Source organism: Apaloderma vittatum, unplaced genomic scaffold (genome assembly GCF_000703405.1).
Source record: "Apaloderma vittatum isolate BGI_N311 unplaced genomic scaffold, ASM70340v1 scaffold6342, whole genome shotgun sequence".
Classification (NCBI taxonomy): Eukaryota; Metazoa; Chordata; class Aves; order Trogoniformes; family Trogonidae; genus Apaloderma; species Apaloderma vittatum.
In genome coordinates this window covers 4,818-14,807 of record NW_009704067.1, presented here as the reverse complement: position 1 = coordinate 14,807, position 9,990 = coordinate 4,818, and the positions used below count along the sequence as shown (strand labels likewise).

General features: G+C 37.9%; 1 protein-coding gene across 1 annotated transcript in view; it reads left to right on the top strand.

Annotated features, from left to right (window-relative positions):
• Positions 1-348: 348 nt before the first annotated feature.
• The window catches only part of CCDC125 (coiled-coil domain containing 125), a 12,130-nt gene continuing 2,488 nt past the window's right edge, over positions 349-9,990 (top strand). The window contains 8 exon segments of the mRNA XM_009864884.1: positions 349-619; positions 2,110-2,168; positions 3,523-3,609; positions 4,803-4,880; positions 5,618-5,703; positions 7,777-7,859; positions 8,740-8,855; positions 9,417-9,524. Coding sequence (XP_009863186.1) covers positions 349-619; positions 2,110-2,168; positions 3,523-3,609; positions 4,803-4,880; positions 5,618-5,703; positions 7,777-7,859; positions 8,740-8,855; positions 9,417-9,524 — 888 coding nt within the window.

The following is a 9,990-nucleotide window of genomic DNA, read 5'->3' as shown; positions in this document are numbered from 1 at the left end:
AGGCAGGTGGGTCGGGACTCCCGGAGGAGGTCCGGGACCGGGTGAGGGGGGCAACATTTCTGGCGATGCGGTGACCGGGAGCGAGTGGAAGGACCTCGGTGACCCTCCAGAGGGGTCGGAGGTTTCACTGGTTTAATGTTTTACCGTGAGGCAGGGAGGGATGTTTTCTCGCAGCCCCAACGCGTTTCTGAAGTGGCCATACGGCGACAGCTTCCGATTTTTCCCTTTTGCTGCTTTTTTCCTGTTTTTCTAGATAAAATACTTATTTTGCGGGAGGCCCCTTTCACATTGTCCGTAAGTGAAACTATAAAAAAAACAACACGACTACAAAAAAACGAGGAGGAGAAGATGGAAGAAGCAGAAGACGATGACATGGCACATGGCGACTTAGGAAATGGGCTTGGAAGAAGACCTGGAGGTGTTTATGAAGGGGAAAATTTACACAACTCCTATCCAGTTAGATCCAGGAAAGGAACTGGAAAGGTTTGCACATCTCTCTTGTCAGCAAAGAGAGTGGAAGAAAGTGATGCTGTAGCTCTTCCTGCTTCAAAAAGAAACAGTTTTTATGATGGATCATCCAAAAAGCCTGTTGCTACTTTCACACGACAAAATAGCTGTAGTAAGAGTAATTTAAGAGGTAAGTGTTCCCTGTGATAAAAAAATCTTGTGGGCAAAACTGAGCAGTTGAGCTGCTTTGCAACGTGTCATTAAGTTTTATTCAAACTCCTTGCCAAAACACTTTGAAATCTCTGGAGGATTCCAAGAAGCTGGGATCCAGCGCAGCCTCTCAGGTCAGCTGGTGCAGCTGTGTTCCAAAAAGAGATGCTCCATGCCATGAAGGCAGCAGAGGAGTCTCTTTTTCTAGATCTTCCTCCCAAAACGTTAGCAGAATAGCTTTTCAGTGTATGAGGCTGTGGCCCTTTCTAGTGTAAAATCACCATTTTTAAAGTGTTTAGTTTTGCTTTTGAAAGGGACATTTAGCGAAGAGTGTCTTGTGGTGGGGAACAGTATTGCTTTTTATTCCTGAATGCATAAATGAAATTTAATCGCATTACTTGGATTCCTGGTTTAAGTGTGTCTTCCTAGAAATTGTGTCTAAAGTTTATGGCTCAGTACGCAAAGCCCTGTTTGCCATTTAGTTGAACATCGTGAAAAGGCATACTCTTGAGGTTAAGAAGTTATTTTTAGAACCTACACATCTCTATTCTCTTGGTGCTGGCATTCATTTTTTTGTGAAGACAGCACTGCTTTAAACAAAACCAAATATAGACAATGCTGTGCATTATACTTTTGCTGCTTCCCCTCATATTTTTAGCCATTTTTAGTATTTCGATCGAAGTATTTCCATGTAACTTGCTTATTTCTTTCCTTTAGAACAACTGCCCACTATCTTCTCTGCAAACCACAGCAGGCTAAGCCATGGAATTATTATTTATTGGTTTCAGCAGTATAAAGATGTTAGGAGAGCAGTGTAATTCCTTTCGGTTTCACTCTCCTTCTTCTGGTCTCCGTGTGATGCTTGTATTAGATCTAGATCTTTCACACAGCAATAGCCATGAAAGAATGGCTGAACTCCATGTGACCTGACTTTGATTTCATAGGAGGCTGCAACTTAGCATAACCTCTATGATGCTCAGTTTAAGAAAAACAGTACCAGTAGTAACCTCTTTTTTTAGAGAGATATTGCATAGTATAGCCTGTTACCAGACTTGATCCTCATCCCTTGAAAATTGCCCCTACTTCTAAATAGTGCTAGCTACCATTGAGAAAAGTTGCATGCAATCTGAAAAGAATCTAAAAATTAAAGATGGCAATTTTTATTTATTTTTTTAAGAATTTCTGAAATAATCATCCTTATTTTAGTTCTTGTTACAACTGCCTTTTTTGTCCCGTTTCACTTTTTTGTGGTACATTGTGGTACATTGTGGTACAATGTGTTTGAGTTCAGCATTTACATATTTCTTAAAAATGTTTATTAGCTCCAGAATTAAAAAACTCAAAGATGAAAATTCTGCATGTTACCTATTTTCTGGGTAAACCAAATTCTTATGTTTTCTTTTGTAAATATTATAGTATCTCATAATGTAGTATCTCCTATCAATCCTGCAGAATCTCATACTGAAGCTTCAAATGAGGAACTAAAGCAACAACTTTGGGCAGCTCTAGAGGTTAGTAACTGTGCCAAGTGTGCTGCTCTTGAAATCTGCATTTCCTTTTAATGTAGCAAAATAAAGCAGTGTTAGTTAGCTGACAATCATGTCAGGTCCACAGTATTGGATGGTCAGATTCTTGAAATTAGAGTGGTAGTTGGAAGCCAGGAATTCGGAGTGTAAGCTGCAGTTTACTTTCTGCGTTATTTTTTTTCTGATGGGGGGAGAAGTATTTTTAAAGATGTAGAGAACATTAAAAAGACTGTACTCATTTTCTAGCAGTTTGTGGCGGTTTTTTTTATTAGGCTTTGGGGCCTGAAGATCTGCAGTGTAAACAGAATAGTCCTGGGAGTTTTAATCTGCTTTTTTTGTTTCAAAAGATATTTAATTCAAGCATTTTAATTTTACTGTGGTTAAACATGTTGATATGTTTACATCAGTCCAAACAGAAAAAGTAGGGTGGTCTCACATGTACACACTGCATCTGCATTGTGTTTTTTTAACCTCAGGATGGCTGAGGTTAGGCCCATGGGAGGTCATTTTCAAGTTATCTCAGCATGAAGAACCTTCAGTGAACAGCAAGTTCCAGTATCGAGGAACTGCACTAATTTTTACTTAGATAAAACTGATAAATTGCCACTCCTCCCAGGTACAATTTCAGTATCAATTGCTCAAGTAACAGAGTTAGAAGAGCTATGAGGAATAGCTTTGTATGACCACCAGTGAACAACTGAGTGACCTACATAGGGGTTATGGAAAGATAAGCGTACAAAGCAGTAAATTTTCTTCTAACTCTGAGGAATTGAAAAACTGCTTTCTTCTGAAGGGAGAGTGCTGCACAAAGATGTGATTGGCATGTACCTGGAGCAGGAACCTGTTCTGTTGTTGTTTTGTTCTGGACAAGTAGTGTTTTTGATCTAACAGCTCTGACATGATATTCACACTAGAGTATGGATATGTTGTATATTTATAATATGTCATATTAATATAGCTTTTATAATTTATTTTTGTAATATGCACTTTGCAAATATAGGAAAATTGTATTCTGTCCTGCTTACTTATTTTAAAGCTCCAGACTCTTATTGATATTCCTTAGCAAGGCAGAACTACAGTGGTTTGTTTTCCAAATACACTGGAAGAGAACAAAAAGAATAAAAGTTATATGTATTTTTCTATAAGGATTTTGTGCTAGCATGTGCTGTTAACATTTCTTCATCATGAGCAAGTTATTAGTCAGAAACAAATCATATACCATGTAGAAAAAGGAGATTCTTTCTTTTTGAAGAGGGCAAATTTACGTTGGTGTTACAGTTAGGTTTTAACAGTAAAAACCTTGGGTTTTACTCAGTGTATCTATTTTATTTTGCTTCAGGAAGTTGAAACTTTGAAAGTTGAGCTGGAGGCATCTCAAAGACAGCTTGAAGGAAAAGATGAAGCCCTAAGAATTCTGCAGAGCATGGTAGGAGTTGCTCAGAAATCATTTAAATACTTAGGGATAGTGGAAGAAAGACAGAAGAAAACTTCCTGCCCTTTCTCATCAAAACACCCCAAATGTGAAATTCTTCCCAGGACTATGATTTGAAGCATTGAGTCTCTTAAGTGTTTACAGACTTTGCTTCTACCATTTACTACTTCTTCTGCATGAAACTATTGTGGTTATTTAAGAAGGCTTTACTATTGCAGCAAATTCTCATAATTTTATCTTTGTGGGTTTTTCTATTTAACTTAAAGACAAAGGCCATCTTCCCAGTCCTTTAAATTACAGATTATGCCAGTGCATGAAATTTTGCTGCAGAGTACAGATATTTTCACTTAACTACTCCATCTGTTGACTTAGAGGACAGTGTGTGTTAAATGTTAGGTCAGTCTTTTTTTCCTAGTTTGGAATATTCTTATGGTTATCACAGTGAATCATGTTGAAATGAGTTACTCTTTCTTAGCCTGCTTGTGTAATGCATTTATAGTTCTGCAGTTTCTACCCTCAGACATTCATAGTAAGGTACACCTGGATCAAAGTATAAGTATGTTGTAACCAAGTTTTTTAAGGTCTGATTTTGTGGACAAGCCCCAAAGACATGATCTCATTTTAAATGATGACACATATTTCATTAGAAAAAATTAAGGGATTGTAGTGACTTGAAATTAGAATCCCCTGAGACTTAAAAGCAAAGTGCTTGTTTTCAGGGGTTAGAGCCGGGCTTGCGTTTGGGAGGAAAGAGGGATTATTAGAGAGTATCTAATGGCCATCTCAGCCCTAACCCTTAACAGATAAATCTGTTCCCACTGTGAGGCACAAGATTTAGCAGTGGCCTTGGTCACTATAGGAGTAAGTATCAGCAAGAGCCTTTCTGCATCTCAATCCCAGGCAGTAACTGTAAACATCAGGTGTTATCACTGCCAGTAGCACACACTGTCTGCACAAACACGCTGCTGACTTCAGGCAGGGCAGCCTCTCATAGGAGTCCGAGCTGAAAAGTAAAAATCACTGAACAGAATTGGTTCTGTTTAGCTCAAACCAGGGCACTAGTGTTTGTAGTTCTGCACACCTTTGTTAAATAAAAATGTCAACTTCTCGTGATGTAAAACTGAAAATTTGGCTAAAGCCAAATTAATTAAACTTAATTACAGTATTTGTGCTTTTTTTTTTTGCAGGCAGTACTTAATAAAGCCACTAGTCATACAAAAGCAATGCTTCAAAAAAGTGAGGAAGAAAAGAGAACTTTAGAAAAGGTAAGGGTGCATGTTTACTTCACACCTGTGTAAAAACACAAAAGTCCATTGCTGTTAATAAGGGTTTATTTGAGTGTTTATTTAAATCACTACAAATCTGCCAGTTCCATTTTGTAAGTATTCTTATTCCTTTTTAGTAGAAAGAGAAAATGTTAATGTATCACTCTTTTGATCTAGATGTTTTCAAGCTGTTGTGTGTAGAAATAATACCTGAAAGTTTCTAGAGTTCTTTCTGTACTTCCACTTGGTATTTGTTTAGAGTTTCACAGCCATTCATAGTGAGTTGCACTATTTCTTAGGTATTAAGCTGAAGTTTCTCAATTAATCTAATAAATGAGTGACCAATTTTCATAGGGAAGATCAGGTGGAGGAGGAGGAGAAGGAGGAGGAAGGTGGCATTGAGCTACCTTATTAAACTGAGTTTTATTTTGCTTCTCTTCCTTTGTGACCTTTCCACAGAACAGTAAGGGGAGAGGGAAATAGGACATTGTGGCTTTGTTTTTGTTGTAAGGCACTATAAGCATTATTTCATGCAACGTGCTCTGGAATCCACAGATTAGTGATGGAGAGACTTTTTGGTATCTAGCACCAAATGTATTTTTAACGGTATCATAGGCTGTCATAATCGTTGGTCACCTAGATCTCTGCTGGTGCCAAACTCAGCACCAGCAGTTTGTCTTCTTCCTTTCAACGGGAAGCTTGTAATAAACTGCTGCAGATTTCTTTTGTTTCCACAGGAAATAAATATTTTGCAATGGGAAATTGAATTTGACCAGGATAGATTTAAAAACATAGAAGACACGTGGACAGAAAAATATGACAGGTATTTGATTTACACTGTGTGTCTTGGTTGGGTTTTTTTTTTTAGATGCATTGATTGCTATAAGCCACTTTTCCTGTGTTCCAAGTTTGCTTCATCAGGTTTTCTGTATGGGTTTTTTTGTTCCTTTTTCTAATTTCCTTCCAGACTTGGGAAGTTTTATTTAATTTCCATGCGAGTCCCATCTGTATTTTTCAGTTAAAACTACCAAAATTATTACATCTCAGTTCTTTAGTGTGTATATAGGCTGGCTTTGCTAGGCTGAGTTTTCACTGTCATCCTAGAGCCAGACTCTCCTTATTTACTTTAAATATAAATGAGGCATAGAAAAGAATGGTATATGTGTATATGTGGAAATACCGTTTTCCGGTTAATCATTCCTTTATTTTCTTGCATTGTAGGCATGAGCATAGGTACAGGTAAAATGGAATGCTTTTGACTGAGGCTGATCAACTGGTTCTTTGTTTAAATAAGAATTACTCTGGATGGCACAGCAGATGTGGTTAGGCAAGGAGAAGATGCCAGAGGCACTGAATGAATGATGCAGTAACAGTCCTTGAAAACTGTGACCAGCAGCCTCACTTATTTAAATGTAGGAGCGGTATCTCTTGCATCTACCCATCAGAGTTATACAATTACTTCAGTGGAGATTCTTATATAAAATTTTCAAAATTTTAATCAAAGAATAAGGCAAAAGTTTACAAACTATTCATTTCTAAGAAGAGTATTTGTTACAATACTCTGTCTTGTCCATCTGTTAACTTAGTTACACTTGTCAAAGGGAGACCTCTTGAAAAATCCTCTGGCTTTCTTGATTTAGGAGACTATTCTATGATTTTATGATTTACACTTTAGGAGAAGGCATAGCTGGGTGGTTTGGAGCGACAAAACCTAGTGTTAACTGTTAAAGGTAAGGACATGAAAACAGCAACCCATGAGATCACGTTGCAAAAAGGTTTTCTGCTATCTGAGACAGCAAGATGCTAAGAATGTGTAATTCCCTTTGTTTAAGTAATTAAGGCTCCTATTTAGTTTTAAACAAAACCATGAATTTACAGTGTGCTGCATTTACTGAGAGCTGAAGATGGGCATTGCCTAAACATTTAAGACTTTAGATTGCCACTTTCTATTCAAGAAGGAAATACTTGAATACTTCAAGGAAAAACACATTATAACATATCCTGTCTGTTCTCAGGTTGCAATGCTTGAAAGTACAGCTGTTCTTGAGAACAATATTAAGGCTACAGGAAGTTTACTTTCTAAAACTCACACAAGAGCCATGTTGTCACATGTCCAATAATAATTTTGTTCTTCCAAGGAAGTAAACGATTTCTAGCAAGTGTTTCAGAGGTTTATAATTCCAGATTTCTTTGAGTTTCTAATGGTAATGTGATACTTGAACTCAGCTCTTGTTAAACTCTGAAGTTGTTTTTATTTTCTGGTTTTTTAACATTCACTTAAACGCGTCAGAGTACGTTCAGATCAGTTGTGTGAGGGTGCGGCTTCATGAACAAGGAGAGCCTGTTTGAATAGCGTGTGCTATCTGGGTTGCAGGGAGACCTCTGTGTGAGTGCAGAGATTCTTGGTTTTGTTCCCTGCAGAGCCACCTCCACCCGGGGTAGCGAGGAGTGACTCCACAGAAGCCAGGCTGGCATAGCCAGCTCTCTTAGCCTTGGTTCAGTGCCAGTCACACCCAGCCTACACACAGAACTTCCTTCAGAGTTAGCCAGGAGTAGTTTTAGGTCACTTACTGGCCCCTGGATAGCAGATTTGGATGTAAAAACATACTACATATAATTGGCACTGGTACTGTTTTGGAAAAATTTTGCAAATTTTCCATACAAAAAAAGTGGGGAAACTTCTTATATAATGCTGCATGGATAGCATCTTGCCAAACTGAATACTTAACTTTTCAGTTTTCATTTTTTTCCAATCCTTTCAGTAATTTTAATTTGCAGAAATAGTAGATACAGTGTTTCAACATGATAATCTTTTTCTTTGAGCACCTGTTTTGGCTTTGGTTTTTTTGGCTTTTTTTTTTTGAAAGTTAATAAAGATTTTTTCCAACCTCTGCAGGATATATTGTGAAAATGCAGCACTTAAGGAAGCACTGAAACTGAGAACAGAAGAAATTAAAACTCTTAAAGCTGAAAACGCAAGTAAGTTGTCAACAGCTATTGCTCATCACATATTGTTACTCAGGAATAATTCAGGATTTAGCTACAAAGGAAGCTTTCTGTTGGGATAAGTCTCCTGTTACTGGCAGCTGATATTAGTCAATATTCAGAAAACCTCTTTAAACACACAAGTTATGTTTGTTTTTCCTCTCACATTGTTAACTGAGCTGAAAAGAAGAACGCAAACTGATAGGAAAGGTCAGGTATGCATAGCTTAAAGAGTAGATCAAGTGTGAAAGAAGTACATCTGTCTCACTGGGGTGGAGACACCCTGGATATGGTGGAGGGACAGAACCAGGCCATGATTCTGATCGTGTCCTGGGAAGAGGCAGCAGCAGCAGCCAGGGAGCCACCGCGTGCTCCTGCTGCAATGACAACCTGCATCAGAGACGTTCTCTTCTAACATACCCACAAAAACATTCCCAAAGCACAAACTCTGAAGTATCCAGTTTCATAGCCTTACAGCGTAGCTTTTCGATCTGCAGGTCACACGAGTGTCTGGCCTATTTGCTTTATTTTTCACTTCCAAAAAGCTCTAAAATAACTGATGTGTGTAATTGTTTTCCCAATATTGTGCTATTGTAAAAGAGCAGCCACCTTAGTTGTTAAGCGTATAAAATATGAGTGCTTAGTACTGAGGCAGAGTAACATATGAAGCGGCATCTCTGTAATTGGGTCATTACTTTTGAGAAAACACAGAGGGAAAGACAATTGGGATATGTTTCTAGATGTACATAGTCTCATCATATTCCCAAACTGATGTTTAAACTGTAGAACTGCTTCACTTGGGTGTAGTTAAACACAGAAATTAAGAAATCAGAGCAGCAGACGTTATAATCACTCTCCTTGTTTTATTTCATAGTCCTGAATCAGCAGTGCTTGGAATTTCTTGCACTGCTTGATGTGAAAAAACAGAAGGTTGTGCAGGAAAACATGTCCTTGAAAAAAAGTGACCTTACAGATTTTACAGGTCTTGAAGTAAGTATGAATTACATGCTTTTTAAAATGGCTGGTTCAATGCTTGTTTATGTTCAAAATATATAGATAAACTGTGTTTACTGACTATTTAACTTTTTCTTTGGACCCATTTTTAGCTAATGACAATATGTCCTTCCATGCCTGTTAATCAGTTTTCTAATAATGTGGTGTGTCATTATCCCTATCTTGCAAAGAACAAGTAGAGATAAGGAGCATCCAGCATGCTTATCTTTTTTCTTCCAAATACCTTAATTCTTAACTCCTATGCCTACTGCATTACTTTACTGAGTGGAAAAAAAAATCTAATTAGGTCTGCAGGGAGTAGCATACACAGGGTGACAATTTTTGCCTTTAGGTTGTCTTGCAGAAATACATGTTTCACATGCGTGATTTGTGAGTCAAAAGACATAATGCCTAAATCTCTTCTAGATTTTTTTTTCCCCTGACCCTTACACTCCCTTTCTAGTTTCAGGATGTTTTTTTGCTAGTCATGTGTCATCTCTTGGATTGAGTTGTATATGCAGATAGATAGTTAACTAGTGGTTTGTTTTGGATTTTAAGCTGGCAGTTCTTGGAGCCTGCACCTGCAATACTTCTGGAGGGCAACCTTGTCCCTGTGCTAAAAAGGCAGCTGTAACTCGAAAGCAACTTCTTCATCTCAAGCAAGAGGTAACACTGCTTGGCTTAGATATGAACAAGCAGAGGGGTGCTTGTGCTCAAAACCAAATAAAGCCAGAAACATTCTACTGTAGCTTATACTAACTGATGTGTCTTAAAGCAAGAGTGCTTCTCAGACATAATGTAATGTTTATTTGCAATGCTTGTAATGCCCTAACATTTGCTGATATACAACTGTAATTATGGTATTAGTCAGCTTTACCAGTAAAAAAACCCAAAACCTCTCATTATATTTCATTCCACCCATATTTTTTAAGCTAAAAAAGGAAAAAACACCCTTAAGTGTATGCGCTCTATAAATGTGCAGAGTGAGAAGAATATACAAATACAGTATAAATAAACTCAAAGCATGGGTATGGACTACCACTGACCCTGTTCCTTCCTTCCTGGTCATGCATTTCACCCCTCCCTCTTGTTGACGTCAGCACTCACAAGCATGCACACCCAACTAGGTCAG